Source organism: Aythya marila (assembly GCF_965140915.1).
Source record: "Aythya marila genome assembly, chromosome: 12".
Taxonomy (NCBI): domain Eukaryota; kingdom Metazoa; phylum Chordata; class Aves; order Anseriformes; family Anatidae; genus Aythya; species Aythya marila.
The window spans coordinates 10,276,387-10,296,209 of record NC_139053.1 but is presented as its reverse complement, the minus strand read 5'-3'; the positions used below and the strand labels follow the sequence as shown (position 1 = coordinate 10,296,209).

Here is a 19,823-nt window from a genome sequence, read left to right as displayed (position 1 = left end):
TCTCCCTTGGGAGAGAGGATGCCCAGGTATGTAATCTGTATTGGGCACAGAGAATTCATGCAGCAGAGGTGTGCTCTCCCCATCTCAGAAAAAGCTGCTGACCGAGCTTGTGCTGTACTTGAACATCAAAGGATTCAGTCACAGAACAGGGCCATAGGAAGCAGCTCTGTGACCTCTGCTGCCCGTGGACTGGCTCATCTACAATTAGAGGCTGTTTTTTTTTTTAGTTTAAACATTGCAAACCTGTTCAGAAATGTATGGTTGGCATTCATATAGCAGCATAGTCTTGTCCCATTCCGTGCTCTGTTTTTCTTCTTTAAAACATCATTTGCTCCCTCAAGAGTGCACAGGTTTCTGATGTTCTCTAATCTCTATCTTCCAGGGTATGTAAAGATAAAAGCCTCTTCCAATTAGGCGTGAGGTTCCCGTGCTGCCTGGAGAAGGTGGAATCAGTCGTTAGCAGGTGAGAAAGCATCTATTTGTCATTTTCCACTTGTTCTGCTGCTCACCATGGAATGAAAAACATCTTCAGAGTGTCTGAGGCTCTCATCTCCATACGTTCAGTTTCAGAACACCTCTGTGGTGTTCTGAAAGGCAGAGAAACCTTATTCGTGTACATGTGATTTGCAGGACACCCATACTGGAACTACCTAAGGCTATAAAAATCTTCCTATATTCCCTGCAGGACCAGGGGTGCTTGCTCAGAAGACTTGAGCACTTCAGAGTCCATTACAACATGCTGGTTTCTGCATGAACTCATAGAGAAAGAACAGCATCAGTGTCTTCCTCCCTTTGTGTAGCTGAAGAAGGCAGCACTGATCTTGTGCTGTTGGGGAGGGCTGTGTTTCACTGTGCTAGACTGTGGTGTAGACAAGACACAGGAGAGTCTGGAGATGGCATTTCCCAAGCCCCGATCTGTTCCTAAGCTTGGCCATAAAGGGCACCAGCTACTGCAGTGGGAAGGCTGTGTATAGCAATGGGAATTGCTGATCATCACTGTTAACTTGTGTGTGTTTGTAACCTGCAGATTGAATCTGCATGAGCCAGAAATCAAGTGTGCTTGCTTCTATCAAAGGGTTCTTGAAAAATGCATCCAGCTTCAGGAACTGAGGTGAGTTGCCAGGCATCACAGATGATTTTGGGGGGAAGAGAGTAGCTTTTCTTTTTCTGTTTGTGAGGGCACACAGTGGGTCGGGGAGAGGCCAGTGCAAGGTAACAGTCCCTACCCTCTGGATCCCCTACCTTGAGTGTTTGAATGGAAAACAGAAAAGACCCATAAACTTAATGGTTTCCTGGGGTATCCCATGAAGGCATCTAAATCTCCCCTGTAACCAACTAATCTGTGCTCTCCCATCATGACTGGGAGCTACACTGGGACCTTGTCAAGTGTCAATATCTTGACAATTCTTGAGTGTCCCAGCACTGGGGTGCTTTAGCTGTAGGCTTGGTACAAACCTTTTGTCACCAGTGGATCATCAGCTCAGATCTGTTGTTCTGTTCTTGCAGATGGTCTCATGTTGAGCTCCTCGATGATGACACAAAAATTCTAGTCACAGTTTTGCTACCTCTTCCAAAGCTGAAGAAGTTTGAGTATGTCCCCATCTGTGGTCGCTTCTTTATGCTTTATGGTTTGCTCAGCCCTGTGCCTCTGACCCTGATGCTCTCTGAATCGCTTTGTCTGGAATATGGCCATGAGCTTTGTGATCTCTGCTGTGCTATGTCTAGCTTGTGAACTCAACAGCTCTGTGTAGCCTGTGTTGTAGGTGGTTGTAGAGCCATCACTTGCATGTTTCGAGGTTTTCCTCTTTTCCTTTTGGCAAATGAAAGTGACTTGAGATGGAGACCTTGGCTTTTGTTTACGTTGTACATAATTTTATACTGCCCTACTATGTAAAAGATTTTTCTGGTATGAGTATCATTCAGTCCTTTTCACAGCCCTCTTCAACTGTCAGCTGCAAGTTCATAAATGAGAGGCAAGCTTATAAAGGGTACCTCTGTCCAGTAGAATGCTGGGGGGATTGGTTAGCCCAGAGGCGGTCTGCACATGTATATCCTGAGTCTTAGAGATCTCTCTGAACTACCCACTCCTATAGTCCCATACACTGGAGATGTGGAATTCTCTCCAAACTCATTGGTCCCTGATACTGGTCCCTCTGCTGGCCAGTTTGGAATGGGACAGCAGGCCTGTCAGTGAAGAGGTAAACTCCCCTTTTTCACTGTCCTGAGAACTGACCTTATCTAATCTTTGCTATTTCGCAGGCTGACCTCTTGCAGTATTATGCCAACTGGGATTGATTACTTGATCACAGGCTTGCAGAAGTGCCAGGCCATTGAAGAGCTCAGGTGAGTGTACCAGGCTGTCCAGTGTCTGCCAGGTCTTTCTCAAAGCCTTAGTTAAACTCTCCTGTTTGTACTATGTACAGACGTAGTTTTCCTTATGGCTAGAGGACTTCAGATAGGGAAAAAGCAACAACACCTTTTTATTTGCAATGAAGGATGGATAGGAGAAACAGAGATCAGTGGTCTGGGGCAAGGAATGTTGAGTGAAGAAATCAAGTGTTTTGGTAGCTGGTATTTGCTGGGAGGCAGTGATTCCAGTGTGGCAGTTTCAGAGCTAACAGTTTACTCCTGGAGGATGATCTGGTGGCCTGCATGCAGAAGTGGCTTTTCCAGGCACCTACATGTGAGGCATCATTCTGTTACAAAGCACCCCTGGACCACAAGGGCTTTGCCATATTGTGGGCACGGTGGCACCCTGCTCCAGAGGTTTAGGATTCTTGGTGTTTTATCAGCATCCAAAAGCATCCAGTAGAATTGCTTTAGGGAACAAAATTGAAAACTACTCACAAGGACTAGAATACACTCCCATTTCTCTTCGCCCTTGTACTGCTCTCTTCTGTTCTAAATGCTTTCATAGCTGCCTGTGGGTAATTAGTTGTTCCTGTGTAATTTTGTCGTTTAGCCTGGGCCACATGAAACTCAGTGATGCTGCCATTCCTATGCTTGTGCTGGGCCTCTGTAAAATGCCATCTCTGAAAAGGCTAATGTAAGTATGTGACTGCAGCTCACCTCTAGCCCATCTTCTGATATTGAATAACATGAGCTTAATGTCCTTTCTCCTGGGGATGTCCTTTCCAGCTTGAACCATAACAGTATCGGTAATGATGGTTGCTCCAGACTCGCAGAAGCCTTGAGGAACATGCACTATATGGAAGAAATCAAGTAAGTTCTGTCTTTCTTACAATCTCACATCAGCAGAGTGGTGACCCCTAGTGACAACATTTGGAGAGATCCAGATGTGCTCATACACGACATAGTGAAAGCAGAGAGGTTACAAAACGCTCATGTATGAGGTAGCTGCGGTTTGAGATAAATCAGAGCCTGATGTTGGGAAGGTGAGAGTTTGGTCTAATGTCATTCTGCTGCAGTTACATAGAAAATGTATTAAATTGAGCATCTGGGTTTAAATATTTTCTGAAAACCCTGTTTAGAAGAGGGCCGGAGTCCACCTTTTCTCCTGAGAGAACCTGAAACCAAGCAGTTCCCTGTTCTGAAAATATCTGAATCTAGAGCCAATCCCAGGCTTGCTCTGCTTTTTTGACCCCCTTCTTTCTACCAGGTCCTGTTCCTCCTCTACTGTAGTGGTTTGGAAGATTACAACCAGCTGTGTTTTGGGATTCTGGCTGAAGTAATTTTCCACCCATTAACAAGATCTAGCGATTTTGATTGCTGTTTGTAATTTTTAATGCCTCATTAACAGCTTCAAGTCTTTCATGAGAGAGTTAAGACAAGCAGCTCTTTTATTCTCCTGTCAAAGTCAGAGCTATCATCCAGCAGATGGGAGACATTAAATAAGATGTCATACTGTGATGCTTGGGATTTTCCTTTGCAACACAGCCTTTTTTCTCCTCTTTAAAGTCTAGCCCACAACAAGATTGGAGATCCAGGCCTGATAAATATAGCCACTGTCCTGCTGGAAATGCAAAACCTGAAGAGAATCAAGTGAGTCACTTTGTTTGCAGTGATTTTGGGATATTGCTGCAGTTGGTGGGAAAGCCTGTGTGGGAAGCCTTCAGTACTTGTTGGCCTTTGCTTGAACAGAGAGTTGTGTCCTTGTGTCCTGGAAAGTAAATACACAAGCTCATGGGGAATCTTACAAGTCTCAGATCTATGCAGCGTTTTCCCTTGGGCTGTGTAAGGTTCCCAGAGTGGTGTCCCCCAGTGTTGCTACACTGCTTTTCTTTTCCTGGTGGAAGTAGAGGTGAAATTGAAGATTCATCAGGGCTGTCTTCAGACTGATATGGCTTCTACTGTGTTCAGACAAGGCTCTCAGTCAGAGACGTGGATTCAAACAGTCTTTCCTAAGAGGGAACAGATATGAGAGCAACCAGGTTGTATTTTAGGCTCAGCTCTGGAGTATGCCTTGAACTTTTTTGAAAGTAAAAACCTGATAATGACTTGAACAACAACCAGGAATTCCAAATTCCCTCTGGAAGAGAGAAAACTGCTCCTTCCTTCCAGTATCTGCCGAGGCAGGAGAGACTCGGTAGGTGAGGTAAACACATGACAAATCCCCAGGCCATTTTCCAGAGATTTATGGGGATATACCACTGCAGCCCCAGGTAGCCCATCACTGCAGTGACCCAGGTCTTCCCTTACACCAGATCACAGTGAAGTATCTTAAGCGGGTACATTCTGGTTCTTGTTCAGTCACTGAATCTTTCATGCTTATTTTAGCCTTTCAGGGAATAGTTCTAGTCCTGCTGGAGGGGAAAAGCTGATGGAAGCTCTTGCCTGTTGCAAGCACATCGAGGAGTTACTGTAAGTGTGTAATTTCCAATGTCCCTTCAGGAGGCAGGGCGAACAGCAAGGCATAGAAACCAAATCTAATCTGGCTCCAGTAAAGCTAAAGTCAATTTTAGTATTGATTCTTGTGAAAGCAGGGTAAAAACTCACAGTTGAATAAGACAGGAATGTGTGGTGCTGGCTGTTTGGGGATTTCATGTTCACTGCAATATCTTGGAGATTCCCAAGAACTGTACAAACTGTATCAGTGGAGAAGAGCTGGATCTGCAGTTTGACAGTAAGTGTCATAGGCATATGGACTGTGCAGTGCGTTTTTTGCCTAAGAAATCAGTTTTAATCTCTATGGCTACAAAAATGGAGGGAAGATGACAGATAAAGGCTTCTATCAGCCGTATTTATTGTCAGTCATTCCATTTCAGACCACTTTATAGAACAAATATACCCTGACATATTAAACAAATAAGAAAATTTAAACAGAACAAATCAGAAGGAACTATTCTGTTCCAATTAAAATGCTGAAGCTATTAAAATAACTTTCAGATTACAACATTCTGGACTAAGGGCACGTTACAAAGTGCAATTTCGGTATAATTCCAACTCAGGACAGCTGTGGTGGTTTTACTCAGGTGGGCAGCCAAGTTCCACCTGGCCGCTGTCTCACTCCCCCTTCTTGAAGGGGGAGAAAATATGACACAAAGGGCTCAAGGGTTGAGATAAGGACAGAGAGATCACTCAACAAGTATCGTGACAGGCAAAAGAGACTCAGCATGGGGAGATTAGAGAAATTTATTACCTATTACTAACAAGCTAGAGAAGCGAGAAACAAAGGAAAGAAACCAAAAATGCCTTCCCCCCTTCTGCCCTCTTCTACCTCCTCCCTCTGAGTGGCACAAGGGAACAGGGGAATGGGGGTTGCAGTCAGTCTGTAGCACTTTGTCTCTGCTGTTCCTTCTCGGTCACTCTCTGCCCCTGCTCCCCGTGGGGTCCCTCCTTATCTAAAATGCGGCAGCTTCTAGATTTTTCTCACAGAAGCCACCCCTATGGCTTCCTGCTACCAAAACCTTGCCACATAAACCCACTACAACAGCCCAGTTAGTAAAGGAGATCAGCGTAGTACTGAGAAGTGTAAGTCAATGGATGCGGGAGGAAATGACGTTTCCAAAATGTGGAATTGCATCTTGCTCTGATGGCTTGCAGACAGACAGGATGGCACCTTCTGCTGCCAGGGACTGATCGAGTCTCTCCACATGTTGGTGGGCAGCAGTCTCTCCTATGCTTGCCTAGATAGTGAGATGAGGAAGGTTAGCTGCAGACAAGTCTTACAGCATAGATGAGGAACAGAAAATAGGAGTTGTTTAACTTTCTGGCTGTCGTACCATTAAGGTGATATCCAGAAGCATCACCACAGTGTGAGTACAGCATATTTTACTTCACTACTTAACTTCTGCTGTGGGATTACAAAACTTCATTGTTATTTCTGCCCACCCTCGGTGTCCTTTGGATTGCGGACATTAGCTCCTTTCAGTGCAGTCCCATGCACATGTGGGTGAGGAATGGGGGTCACGGATATGGGTAGGTGACAGATGGGTGAGGAATGAGGCCCCATATCTCACTGCCAGTAAGTAACATTTTGTTTCTGCCCCTTCCAGACTATCAAGGAATGTTTTTGGAGATGGGGTAGCAGTGAAACTTGCCCTCTGTCTGCCTCACATGAGCAGCCTGAAGATCCTGCAGTAAGTATCAGCCTCTGCTCAAGAAAAGCAGGATGTCCTGGGAACATGTGGGATGATTAAAAAGATGTTGCACCTTTCTTCTTGGCAAGTTACATACGAGCTTTTGTTACAGTTTTATTCTAAAATAATCCTCAAATGCTTGTGTTTCTTTTGCTAGCTTACAGAAAAATAACATTGGGCCAACAGGAGGGACAGAGCTGGCCAGAGCCCTGGTGGCATGCGGGCTGTTGGAAGAGATAAGGTAGGTCATGGCAGGACTGCTCGGGGTGGTGCCAAATGTATGGACTGGTATCAAACTGCAGGTGGGAGGCATTTCAGCTCTCTGGCCTGGGGCTGTTATCTAGGCTCTTTACCTGCGCAGAATGGTCCCGTGGAAGGCCACCCCTCCACCCCTCCTAGACCTGTTTCTTCGGGTGAGAGGAAACGGTGTTTGAAGTTCTGCTGGGCCTTTTGTAGCTATGTGCCTTTAAACTATTTTCTGCAGTAACCTGAGGACTGATAGAGCTTCTAAATATGAAACTGAAAGAACGGAGGCAATATGAATTAACTACTCCACCTGCATCCTTGATGCCACAGTTCTTTGTTATCTGTATATGGTTAAATAACAAAATTAATTAAGATGTGGGTAATTTGAGTGTGAGATATGGTAGAGCAGGGTAGGTATTGCCATGGCTCATGCTGGTAAACAGGAATGGAGCAGCACACCCTGGTGAAGGCTGGAAAGCAGTTACTGCTGCTCCTGAGCTTTTGAGACCCATGTCTTCTTCCCATTCTCCCTTTGATGTACAAGCTTACCTTCATTTCCTCGAGATGCACACCAGTCACTAACTGTAGTATAACCTCTTGTTTCCAGTTTCACGTGCATCTCATGATGTGCTGCAGATGTGTCTATTTCAGCCACAGGTATAACCTGCATTACTCCCTGCAATAAATTAACTGGTGAATGGATTTAGGTTTGTAAGGTAGAGCAAGGCTGTCATTCCCATTTTACCAAGCAGGGAACTGACCCTGAGTTGACATGTCTGGCCTGTTGTTGCTGTCTAGAGTCCTCACTTAGTCTGGGTACTAGTAACTGATTTGCTAATACACCTAGTTGCATGTTGGTGGTGGGTCTTATCTGACAGCTGCTACTTTCTCTGCTGCCACTTAAAGCTTCTCCATTATTCTTACAGTTTATCAGAAAATGACCTCGGGGAAGGGAGTATCCATGCCCTGTCTGAGGGACTGCCACGCTTGGAACACCTCCGGAAGATTGAGTGAGTACCAGGACAGTGAATGCTCCTGGGGCAGATTGTGGTTGGCTTTCTTTGTAGCATCACAGCAGATGGTGCTGGTGTTGTATTCCCACCAGTTCTGAAACCAGCACTTTGTGCTCTCTTTTTTTTTTTTTTTTTTTTTTTTTGTTTTGTTTTGTTTTGTTTTGTTTTTTGTTTTTATTTTGTTTCTTTCTCCCCTGCTTCAGCTTGAAACTCTGTGGAATCACTGACGATTCTTCAAAATCACTTTCTTGCGCCTTCCAACAATGCCCTGCCATGGAGGAAATAATGTGAGTATGGAAGTGGATGGGGAGGTCCTTCAACACGCAGGTGACACTTGTATTGATGTCTGCTCTTACTGTTACCTGCAGAACACTTCTGATCCTGCTACACGTTTATTGATGCTTACCACTATGGTACTTTTTAGTGATAAATTTGCTAGTGATTTATCAACTGACTAAATTCAATGCAAAAAATCACAGGTATAGCTTGCACTTTATTGGAAGTGAAGTGCGAAGAGCTGAACAGAATATGGAGGAAAACACTTATCTTCAAACTTTTCCCATTATACTTTATCTTCTAGCATCTGCTCCGAGGGGCAGGACAAATTCCTTGTCTTGTTCTTCATGGCCAAGTCTTGTCTCCATTTTTAAAAAAGATGGCCACAGCTGGCTCTCAGAGCAGAGCAGGAGCTTTTCTATGTAATTGTAGAGACTGAGAGCTCAAAGCAAAATAAATTCAGCCTGCAGATGAGCAGGTGGTACCACCAGCTCCTAGAAGTCACTCCTCTACCAGGCTCTCCAGACATCTTTGCTGTGGCCAGCTGGGTGACACTTGACTCTCATGCTATTCTGATGTGCCGCAGTTCTGCAAGTATTTGTGAAAGGTTTGAATAAAGTGGTGCATGGGTCATAAGCCCACCAGACTTTCCCCTTCCTCCCCCAGAAGGTATTTGTGTGGAGATCACAGGATTTTATTACCAGTCCCAAGAGAGGTGAATTCTGGTGCTAACACCACATAATCTAGTGGAATAATAGAAGGAGTAAAGCAGTATGCATGACAGTATGCTGACACCCGTGAAATCCCAGAACAGTCCATGAAGTTATTTGGTAGAGGGCCCCTATTCTTGGACTGGATTCTGTCTTGCCTTTCTTTTTTTTGGGTCCTACACGCCATACAGAAATTCTGGAGTTCCAGAGTGTTGTATCACACACGGAAATATGTGGTGAAACTGAGGAAACCCCTCAAAATTAATCTTTGTAGAGTAGGGGAACTTTTACGTACCATGATAAGACAGTAATAACCTCTTGTAAATGGTCAAGTCTGTGAGAGGCTTGTAGCATAGCACTAATGTTGTTCCCCTTGTGTTCACCATTGGTTGGGCTTGGCTGACTCACCTGCTGGGGTTTCTTGTCTATCTTAGATTGTCTTGGAATTCCCTTGGGGATGGAGGAGCCCAGGAGCTGGCCAGTGCCCTCCCAGGGATGGAAAAGCTGAAGATGTTAGAGTGAGTACAGCCCCAAGAGCAACACCAGGAAGACCAGTATTTGTGTCATTGAGCCTTCAACTACAGTACTCCTGTGGGATGTATGCTAGGAACAACAGACAGACAGACATGCTTCTGCAATTCAAATACAGAATTCAGATGCTGACTTAGCCTGCTGTATACACTGGGCCAGTCTTGCTTGAGTGATACACAGAGCAAAGTGCTGTTGAAGCACCTCTTGCTTAATTTAGGGTATTTTCTGACTGTGGAGATATCTGAGAAGAATCTAGTCTGCCCAGGCCTCCTGTTTGAGTCCTGAAAGACAAAATGGTATCTCTAGGGCATGAGTCATATCATTCAATAGCCTCAGGTGAGCTTCTTCCTGGAGGCTTTTATTTCTCTTCAGTGCTTTGGGTGGTCTAGATAGTTACCATGCTCAGAGAGCCTGCAGCTCTTGCGCTGGAACTGTGGTGCAACCAGCAGCTGGGTTTGATGGTACCTGTTCACATGCTGGCCAAGTGGCCATCACAGCCCTATTCCATGGGAGAGATTTGTCTCCTGCTCAAGAACTGTTCTTGGAGCTTTTTTCCCCCTGGTCATCCTCAACACATGGTGTGTGTCTTCCATCTCTCAGCTGTATAGAAATAATAGCTTGTGGATCACTGGATCAGGACCGAGTCTTGTTTGTCCTGGGCAGGGAAACTACCCGGTAGAGGTGTCCTGGCTGTTTTACAGGTACAAGCAGTAAGGTTGTTTTTGAGGTAGGAAAAATTATTTCTAGCATTTTTTGGCACCAAGCTCATGGTGGGATCTGTTAGAGCACCCCATAGGCAAGGGAGCTCTTACAAGGCCTGTTGCTAGTAGGAGGTCATGGGGAGCAGTACATGCTTCTTGTATAAATAGGGCCATGGGCATCAAGGTGAAGATGATGTTGGTTGTGAAGCATTGCTGCCCTTGTACAAAAGTGTGGCTTCTGGGACAGGAGAAGGAGTCAGTGATTGTTCTGCTGTTTTCTGCTCTTAATGTCATTTTGCTTTTCAAAACATTTTGCTTTTAAAATAGTCTGGAGAAAAATCGCATTGGTGCCTGTGGAGCCATGAAGCTGTCAGAAGAACTTGTCAAGTGCCCGGAAATTCAGTTCATAAGGTGAGCAGGTATCACAGGGGGTTGTGGCTGCACGTTGGGTCAAAAGGACTGCAAGGCTTTATATGAGGCAATAATGAAGACCCGCTTGTGTAATTCCCCTGTAAGTTTTCTTTCTCCAGTTATGTCTGGTTTCACTTCCAAAATATTTCCCTGCCCTGTCCCAATCTCTGTCCTGGGATCCATATCTTGCAGATACCCGCTCTTTGTCATTGCTTCTCCAAACCATGTGTATCAAACTCCACTGGAAGCCTCTTGTGAGAGACACCCGTTCCATCACTCAATGGAAAAGTCACTCTTCTCAGAGTGCCTCTGATAATTTTTGGTAACACAGGTCCCAAAGTCAAGTATCTGCTCATATCTAAGCTGTGTCTTTGACCCAAAACCAGCCGCTGTCTTCCCCAACAGTGAGAGCATCCGTAGAGCAACCACTGAGAAGTATTTCTGGTTCCAGCTGGAGCTTGGGGCCCCCGTGTTCTTGCTCAGCGTGGTGCAGCACAGCACGCAGCCCCTCTGGCTCCATGGAGCGCTCTGCTCCACAAGTTAAGGGCCTGGTCCAGGCAGCGTTGGGGTTGACTCCAACAAATGAGGCAGATGAAGGCGGGTGTCTCACATAATCCAAGTTGCTTGTGTAACTCAGATTTTCCTCCCCTTCCTGAGATCCCAGTGGCCTGAGGACCTTTCAAAGCCGTAATCTTTCTCCCAGGATAGTTCAGTGAGTCCGTTTCAGGAGGCAGGAAGCTGCTGGGTTGCTGCTGTGTCACTAAGATACAGCAACACCTTGCTCTTGTCTCACCGTCAGACCGGCTTTGATAAAAACCTAAAGCTGCCTCTTTGAGTCAGCCACTGTGTTGGGCATGCCACCTCCTGGCCCACCACACCAAACCCTACAGTAACACGCTTGCTGTCGTTACAGGCTGTGGGAGAATCCGGTGCCCAAAGGCCTCGCTGCAGATTTGACAAGCCAAGACCCAAGACTGTGTTTCTCCTTCTACTAGCAAAGAAAAGACATTACCTGACTAGGAGTTGCTTTCCGTTTTCCATTAACCTCAAAAATTGCACTTAAAAATAAAAAGGAGATTCTGAAGAACGCAGGAAACCAAAATTCCTCCAGCTAAAGACTGTAATTATAATGTCTTCTTTCGTTGCACTGAACCAAGTGTGAGCACTTACGTGTGTTTTGTTTCTTGTAAGCTTTTACTGTACAGAAGAACAAAAAGACTAAAGAATTGCTGCTGAGCAGGCAACGTTCTTCGTGTACCAACACTGAAACTCTCTTCAGGATGATGAGATGCATCTGCTCATGCTTTCAGAAAACCAGCAGAATATTTCATTATCTTTAATCAAGATTACAACACCTACAGGATGTTCCAATAAAAGAACGAACATCCTCCAGGAGAGGATGTAACATTTTTACAAAACTGTAAACTGTTGATGCTGTTACAAATGCACTGGAACAAGCTGTTTGAAAATTGTATATAGCTCTGTGTGAAATACTTCTATGATTTTTAAGAAGAAGAAGAAAAAAATATTTGCTTCGTAGCGGGCTTCTCTGCATGCAGGAATTGTCTCAGTGTCATATTAAAATCTTCAGAACTTTGGTGATTTCAAATCATTGTCCAACAATGATCAATGTTTGTGCTGCAATAACACAGCCTGCTATTGCCATAAATTTCAGTGACAAAACTTGAAGTACTAAAGTGTAAAGCAATTTGTAAGAAAACTGACTATTATATGTGAGAAGATATGCACCACTGCCTACTTTCCCGTGGGGTTTTCCAGAGCTTTGTTGGATTTTTGGATGGCTGCTTCACTAGTGGCTTCCCTTTGAGGTGAAAGGAAGGATAAATTAGCTTGAAATGCTGCAATTTAGACTACATAATGGATTCTTCAAGCTTGTGCATTGCCTGGCCATGAATGCTGCTGAACTGGAGGGAGAAGATCCCAAGCACTGAGTTTTCTGCTCTGCAGAGGAGACAAACCATGGCAGCTCCTTGCATGTGCAGAATGCCAGTTTGTGTTGCAGGAGAGCATGTCATTCTCATTATTTATTAACTTGTGTTATAAAGTTTTCTTATGTGCTTGTACTGTAAATATTTAATCTTTGTGGTATGTGGGCAGCCAGTGGGTGTTCCTCCTGGAGGAGGAACTGTCCTTATTTAAAGATCAGCATCAAGGTCTGAGAGATACCAATGCTGTTGTATAGAGGTAGGACCCATTTTGTAGAGAACGCGCTCTGAAAATGCTTTAAAAAACACAACAAACAAAAAAGGTGGTGAAATTCCTTATTAGGCCATAATTCATTAAAGTAATCAAGTATCTGAGATTTAAACACTGGAATTTAAGATTAGGCTTTTTCCAAATGTGGCCTGTATTTTCGTTTTGCTTTTTCAGATCTAATTTGCAGATGCAAATCTTTGTAGTGCCCGTGAGAGGAACAGTGCGGTGCAACAGGCGCTGTGACCACAGGCAGAGAGGTGCCTCAGTGCTGTTCATTCCTCACAGCTTTGGAGGTGAGCAGTGCTAACTGGGCTCTGCTCTGCCCCTGGTCTCCCAGGACTTCTGTTGGAAATGCAACAAGGTGGACAGATTTTTACAGTCCACCCTGGTCCAGGCTGTGATTTGAAAAGCCATTTTATCCTGCATTTTCAACATCGTTTTAGAAGGACTGAGTACTGCGCCTCATAAATAATGAGGTTTACTCTGTATGGAGAATAAAATCACTGGGGTGGTACTCCTTAATGCACCTCGTGATGGCCATTTTGTAATCTTCAGTAGCAGCCACCGCCAGAGCCTTTTGCTGTTACCACACTCCCATGCAACAGCAGGGACAGACAGTGATATTCACTGTCAAACAGAGGTTTGTCCAGCTCTATGGTGTCATCTCCTTGATGCATTCCTGCCTTTAAATTTGTTCTTGTGTCATGATAATTTATTTGCCTCTTTTACTGGTGTGAAATGTACTTCCTTGCATATTGTTTTTCCTCCTATTTTGATGGGAAAAATAAATGTGCTCTGAGTAATTAAGAAAGCCACTTTGATGAGTGCTTGACTTTTCAGTTCTGTTTTTTTTTTTTTTTTTCTGTGTCTGGGATGCTAACCTCAGATGGCTGCCTTTGCACAGGGATCTCTTGGGTTGCATTGTATTGTTGGATTGTTCTTCCTTGCAATGAAATGCAGTATTTAAAAATAAATGAAATCTGTGATTATCCTCCGCTGTTCCCCTGACTCCTGAAGTTAGGAAGCAAGCACTGTATGCCATGAGGTTTGTAGTGACATGAAGCATGCTAAGAACATCAGTGCAGCATTCCTCTTGACTTTAGGCATTAAAGAGTGTCTGTGAAATCCCAATGCACCCCTGCAGTTCCCATGTTCATTCGAAAATTCAAGATTAGCTCCGACTCCTGATGGGCATCATCGCATCATCTCTTCCAGAACACCAGGTGTCAGCAAAACCCCAGGCATGAGACGCAGTTGTCTGCAGCCCAGGTATCCCTGGCCCAAACCAAGTAATTGGGCTGAATTTCAGTGCATGGGCCCTCCCTGGTGTGCCCAAACACAAGGTTGCATGTTCTCTGTGCCTAGCTGGCTTCGTTTGCTGGATTAGGCCTTTAAGTATTCTACTTAGCTGAGGCTTTGTGGAAATGTCACTGCATTTAGAGAAATTGAGGTCTGGGTTGAGTTATGTGTGAAGCAGAATAATAAAATTGGTCCTGAATTTGTTTCTTACACTGAATAGCTGGAGCCATCAGGCTGCCCTTCCCCAGCGTGCTTCCCATTGTCACTGCGATGCTGATTTCCGTATTCTCAGCTTGCAGCCACGTCTGAAAAGTTTCCAGGGGGAACCTGGAGGCTTCATCCAATACCAAGGAGTAGCGTTAGCCTTACGGCTTGCAGGAAGACATGAGAGGCTGTGGGGGATCGCGCGAGATGGCTGAGTACTGGAATGATTCCCAAATAGATGGTAATTAACGTGGGCCACTTTCAGAGCTGTCACTATGAGGTTTCACATTTATCATGGTTCAAAAATGGAAATCTGTCGGGACTTCCGCACACCCCTATTGTTTCAGGCTGCCTGCAGCCTGCAGAAGACAATGAACGCGCCAGTCAGGACTGGTTCCACGCACAGAAGGGATTTTGCCCCCTGAGACCAGATCTTTAGAAATAAAAACACTGCTGTAAACAAACATACTGCTGGAGGGTGGTGAGGAGCCCAGACTCTGTGCTGTGGAATAGATGGAGCAGGGCCGAGCCAGGCTTTTGCATGCAATGGCTGCTGTTTCGTAGAGCTGGAAATGCAGCTGCAGTTTCCCCTCTGATAAAACCAGCTCTGAACCCACTGGGACTCCAAGGTGTTGTGTTGGATGGGAGAGAAAAAAAAAAAAAAAAAAAAAAAAAAAAACACTGCTATGTTGGCATTCATGCAGCATTGGCTTCTTGTCCCTCCAGTGATACTTGGGGACAGCGGCATGGAGGTGACAGGGCAGCCCCAGCACAAGGCCCATTTCTTGCGCAGACCCCAGATACCAGCTGAACGCCTATTTCGGGCACAGCCCCCTTCCTTCCTGTGCTAGCTTTTGGCTGGGCTAACACAGAAAGAAGGATTTTGCTCCTAGAAACCTGCGTTTGGGCTCAGCTTTTGTTCGGATGTGCCCCCAAAAGGCACGCTGCCTGGGCAGAGCAGGAGCATCCTGCATGCCCCTGCTCTGCTGCTGGGCTGGGGGTGGCCAGGCAGCCAGGAAGGGCACGAAGCTGGGGAAGGGAGGGACACCATCAGTGGGGAAATCTGCCTTAGTGCCTTAAAATTCATCTGGCGTTAAGCAATCAAGCTGCAGGAGAGGGGAAAGCTGGTGAGGGGGACACTGGGACTTGCTCTTGTTGGCTGTGGTCTTTAGAAGTATGAACAGAAGCTGCACTAAAGGGCCCTATACAAATAAAGGTGACTCGTTTCATCTGAAGCCTCAGAGGGATGCTTGCAGCCTGATTACCCCATCTCCATCTCAGAAATGGGGCAGGGTCCGGTCCCAGTGAGGCAGGGCCGACCCGGTGTCCGTCAGAAGCGAGGGGTGCTGCTCCCACACAGTTGTGTTTTCCTCATGGGTATTTAACATGGGAAGTCCTCTGCCAGCCTTCCCCCTGCTTTTCTCTGAAAGCTTTTCCAGCTGCGTTTGCAGGGCGAATGGCCACGAAACACACCCAAAGGGGAAAACTTCGAGCGGGTCCTGCTTCTCCTACTGGAACGCGTTCCCTTGGTGTGAGGCGTTATTGCAACGAGAGTCTTTACTGCAATGTATGCGCGGAGCGGAACGCTCCCTTGGAGCTGGGTTAGCTCCAGAGAAGGACTTTGGGGAATGAGGACAGCAGAAAACACCCCCAAAACACCCAGAAGACGATGCAGCACCCCGGATGCCAACAAAGGCGGTGCTCGACGTCCTGCCTCAGCGCCGCGAGCCCCGAACCGGGCGGGCACCCTGAGGGACCCTAAGACACCCTGAGGCACCTTGAGGGACCCTGAGGGATCCCGAGGCACCCTGAGGGACCCCGCCTGCCTCACGGGCCCAACTGCGCCCCTTCCCCGCCCGGGTCAGGATAAGCAGAAGGAGAAGGAGGAGGAGGAGGAGGAGGAGGAAGGGGTGGGGGTGGCGCTGCCGCCCCCGGTCCCCGCCCGCGGGCCGCGCCCCCCGAAGGCGGTGGCGGGCGGCGGGCAGCGGCCATGGCGAGGCGCTGAGCCCGCGCCCCGCGGGAGCTGCTCGGCCCGGCCCGGCCCGCGGCGGTGAGCACGGGGCAGGGGGCGCTGAGGGAGGGCAGGGGGCGAGGGGCTGAGGGGCGGCAGCGGGGAGGGGAGGGGAGGGGAGGTGACAGCCCTCGGGGCAGGGCGGGGACGCCCATCCCGCAGCCTTCGCGTTCCCCTTTCCCCTTCCCCGCCTGTTGCTCGAGCCCACCCCCGGCCCCGGCCGCTCCCGAAGTCGGCAGCCCGGGGAGCGCCGAGCCCCGCCGGGGGGAGCCCGGGTTAGGGGACGAAGGCAGCGGGCAGAAGGGCAGGGGTGGAGCGGGAGGAGAGCAGAGCTCCGGGCAGGACCACCACCGAGGGGCTGCACCCCTGCTGCTGCCTCTCCAAGCCCCCAAGGGGTTGGGGAGGTCCCCGTGAGCCCGAGCTCGGGGCTCGGAGCCTCCTGGAGGTGCTCCCGTGGGGCTGGGGGCAGGAGCAGGCTGGTGCGGGCTCTGTGCGTGTTCCACAGCGCTGCCCCGGCTCCTGCCTCCTTCTGTCTGCCTCTGCCGAGGGTCCCCGGCCATGTGCAGGGAGCCACGGGGGGCTTGCTGGTAGGAAGGATGGAGTCAGGGATTTCGAGCAGTAGGGCTGGTACTGGGGCTTTCTTACACGCTGTGTGGTGTCCCCGTGCTTTTTGGGGGTCAGAAATGTTTCATCGTGGGTCCGGCATCGCCTTGGAGTGAGCCCTGTCGGGGGACAGGGAGCAGAGCGATGAGGAGGGCTGGGAACAAAAGCTCAGGGTGTGGGGAGAGGATCCTCGCTGGAGACCTGAGGAGGAGGAGGGTGTTTTCATGGAGTAGCCTCCGGGAAGCGATGCGTTTGCTTCGGTTACAGCTGCGTGACAGCCTGGGATGCACGTCTTCTGATGAGATTCGTTTTTGTTTCTCTGCTGCAACATCTGCCACTGCTTCCAGGGCATCCCAGCCAGGACAGTGTGGAGGGAAGGTGCCAGGCAAAGTGGCACAGGAGGTCCCCAGCGCTCGTTGTGGGAGGTGAGAGGTCCTGGAGCTGCCTTCTGAGGCTGTCATGGAGCTGTGGCTCCGTGGGCATGGGCAGGGGGGTCGGGGCTGGTGTCCTCGAGTCCAGCCGTGGAGCTGCTCCCTCCCCGCTGCCTGTCTGAGCTCAGCTGGGTGGTCCAGAGGGAAACGAGATCACCAAGGGCCACATCACTGCACCGCCCGGGGGTGTCCTTGTTCCCGGGGAGGGGACAGAGCCGAGGACCTTGCACCGGTTGCTCGCAGCATCTTTAATTCAAGAACCCATTGCTCCTGGGGTTTGTGGGCACCATGAGCAGGGCACTGGCCCTGTGCACCCAGGTTTCCACCACAGAAAAACCCTTCTGGGTCTCGGCTGCTCGAGCTGCTGGTGAGGATGCTCTTTGTGCCGTGGGGATGTTTCTGCATGCTGTGAGCCAAGCGTTCCCCAGCAGTCCAGCACAGCATCGTCTTCCAGCTCTCTCACCCCAAAAGCGAGGAGCTGTGCAGTGCTGGAGCAGCTGCTAGCTCCCCCGTGATCACCAGTCTGCCCAGCTGTGCACTGGAATTGTATGGGTTTTGTCTGCCTTTTAGGGCTTTTGGGAGTCTCAGCATGGCGTATGAATGGTCTGTGACCAATAACCCACCTTCTTACTTCTGTTAAACCCGGTGGAAAGAATTTCCCACTGACTTCAGTGGAAACCTCTGCGGGCAGTGTGTGCCTCTGGGGAAAGCTGCTGGGCATCGGCTGTGTGACCGTGAAGCGGGGCTTGTTCTCCTGGAGCTGTCAGAGCGCTGAGGACATAATGCTGGCTTAATTGGTGGAAGAGCCGCACTGGCAGCCTCCTGTCCCAGCTCAGGGTTGCCAGCCCTCATAAGGAGCTCATTATTTGAGAGCTTTGGATTTCATGCAAAGGCTGAAGAAAAGGTAAATTTTGGCACTGGGGAGTGGGCAGGTGTTTGAAACTGTGTTCCTGGCAGGAGCCGAACAACAAAACAGCATGAAAAAACCAAACATATCCCTCCCCTCAACCCCCCCCCCAAAAAAAAAAAAAAAAAAAAAAAAGCACAGCGTTATGGCTTGTCTTAAAACCGCTGTAAAATATTTGTTGAGAGACCTGAGTCGTCATTTTATCTTGAGCTCAGTCTGCTGGCTGCTGGTGTTGTTCTATCCAGGCGGGTTGTTTGTTTTGATCACAGGAGCAAGGGAGAAAGTAATTCCCAGGAACTCAGGTGAGTTAGGAGGCCATGTGCTGTAGTCATAACAATGTCTTTAAAGCACCAGAAAAATAAGCAAATGTAGCCTTCAGTAACAGTGACTGCACTCTTTATTCGCATGCTGCCTTTTCCTGTGGCTTTGGGTTTGGGAACTGGCAGATTTTCTGCCTCTTTCCAGCATCCAACAGGAAAAAGCTCAAGTCTAAAATAGGCACTGCCCCCCAGCCCCAGGTTTTCCATGACCAGGCAATTCCAGGCGGTGAGGATTTAAGAAGGAACATCAGACATTGAGAGGCTTATTTTAAAAATCCAAAGAGCTGGGAACATGGGTTTTGCTGTTAAACGGCAAGTCCAGTGCTGTGCAACCATGTAAAGCAAATTTTATATTCCCTCCAGCAATTTTTAAAGCTGTTGGAAAGGAGCTGAGAATTTATCAGGCTTAACTCTCATAAGCGGCGTTCAGGGTTTTGTGTCCCTGTCAAACAAATCCACATCAGGGCGAAGCTTTGTGCGTCAAGTGCCAGCCTGGCAGCGTCTCTGCTGTGAAGCAGGCAGATGAAATGTAATAATTCAGGAAAAAAAATGGATTTTCATGATGAGCATGCAGCTTCACCTGTGTGCAGCGTCAGGGTGAGCTCCAGCCCAGGGGAACGTCACTGGTGCTGTCACCAAAGCGAGGACTTGGGGTGCTCTTTGCTTTGCTTGCTGGTGGAACCCAGTACATGTGGTGCTGGTGGGCATCTGCAGCCCTCTGCTGCTCAACTGGTTTGTACCCAGCTCCTCGGAGTTGTCACGAGTTGGTGGATGGACAGACACTCGATGTCATTCAGCAGAGGGAAGGACAAGCTCTCGCTGCCCCTCCTGCACCCAGAGCATTTCTTTCCTTGGTGTCAGTGTGGCAGCGCGAGCAAGCGTTGCACAAAACTTAATTAATGCTTATTTATAGGATCAGGGAAGAGGCTTTGAAGTTCTGGCTGCTCAGCAAACACCCAGTGCCACTACCAGCCTGCAGTGGCGTTGGTAAATGCTTAAAGGTGTTTCTCATTACTGAAGTAATGCTTTTTTCCCCTCACCCGTGATGCATGGTATTGGCTAGAAATAGGAATTCAGCTGAAATTCAGAAAGCCAGATATTTGGTTTTAATACATTAGATAAACCTTTAATAAGTCAAATAGCAAATACATGCTAGGTATGCTGGGTATAGAAGGAAAAAGTAATTTCACCCCCAGATATTTATAAGGGGTGAGAAAATTCAGAAGCAGTGGCTGGAAGTTAAAACCTGCCCACAGTCCCCAGCACGCTGTGTCTGAGAGGAGAATCATGGGGTTCGTGGTTTATGTTTGCTCCTCTGTAGATGCAGCTTGTGGAGGGTTTGACGCTAGCTCCAGGATTCATGGTGACATCACAATATTTTCTGCCCTAAATCACAGATTTTCC

General features: G+C 47.8%; 2 protein-coding genes across 5 annotated transcripts in view; both read left to right on the top strand.

The window, feature by feature from the left end:
- Positions 1-13,688, top strand: part of NLRC5 (NLR family CARD domain containing 5) — a 49,641-nt gene extending 35,953 nt beyond the window's left edge. For all 3 annotated transcript variants that reach the window (XM_082770350.1, XM_082770351.1, XM_082770349.1), the window contains exons 34-48: positions 383-463; positions 1,028-1,111; positions 1,507-1,590; positions 2,260-2,343; positions 2,963-3,046; positions 3,139-3,222; positions 3,919-4,002; positions 4,738-4,821; positions 6,456-6,539; positions 6,697-6,780; positions 7,712-7,795; positions 8,002-8,085; positions 9,219-9,302; positions 10,344-10,427; positions 11,341-13,688. In XM_082770350.1, the coding sequence (XP_082626476.1) occupies positions 383-463; positions 1,028-1,111; positions 1,507-1,590; positions 2,260-2,343; positions 2,963-3,046; positions 3,139-3,222; positions 3,919-4,002; positions 4,738-4,821; positions 6,456-6,539; positions 6,697-6,780; positions 7,712-7,795; positions 8,002-8,085; positions 9,219-9,302; positions 10,344-10,427; positions 11,341-11,422 (1,255 nt within the window). In that variant the 3' untranslated portion in view covers positions 11,423-13,688. The remainder of the gene's footprint in view (positions 1-382; positions 464-1,027; positions 1,112-1,506; positions 1,591-2,259; positions 2,344-2,962; positions 3,047-3,138; positions 3,223-3,918; positions 4,003-4,737; positions 4,822-6,455; positions 6,540-6,696; positions 6,781-7,711; positions 7,796-8,001; positions 8,086-9,218; positions 9,303-10,343; positions 10,428-11,340) is intronic.
- A 2,439-nt stretch (positions 13,689-16,127) lies between these two features.
- The window catches only part of CPNE2 (copine 2), a 55,427-nt gene continuing 51,731 nt past the window's right edge, over positions 16,128-19,823 (top strand). Inside the window, exons 1-2 of one of the 2 annotated variants that reach the window (XM_082770019.1) lie at positions 16,163-16,197; positions 17,109-17,186. The gene's annotated coding sequence lies outside the window, so the exon portion shown is untranslated. Of the gene's footprint in view, positions 16,198-17,108; positions 17,187-19,823 lie in introns of both variants that reach the window. The other variant, XM_082770018.1, reaches the window with a different exon arrangement.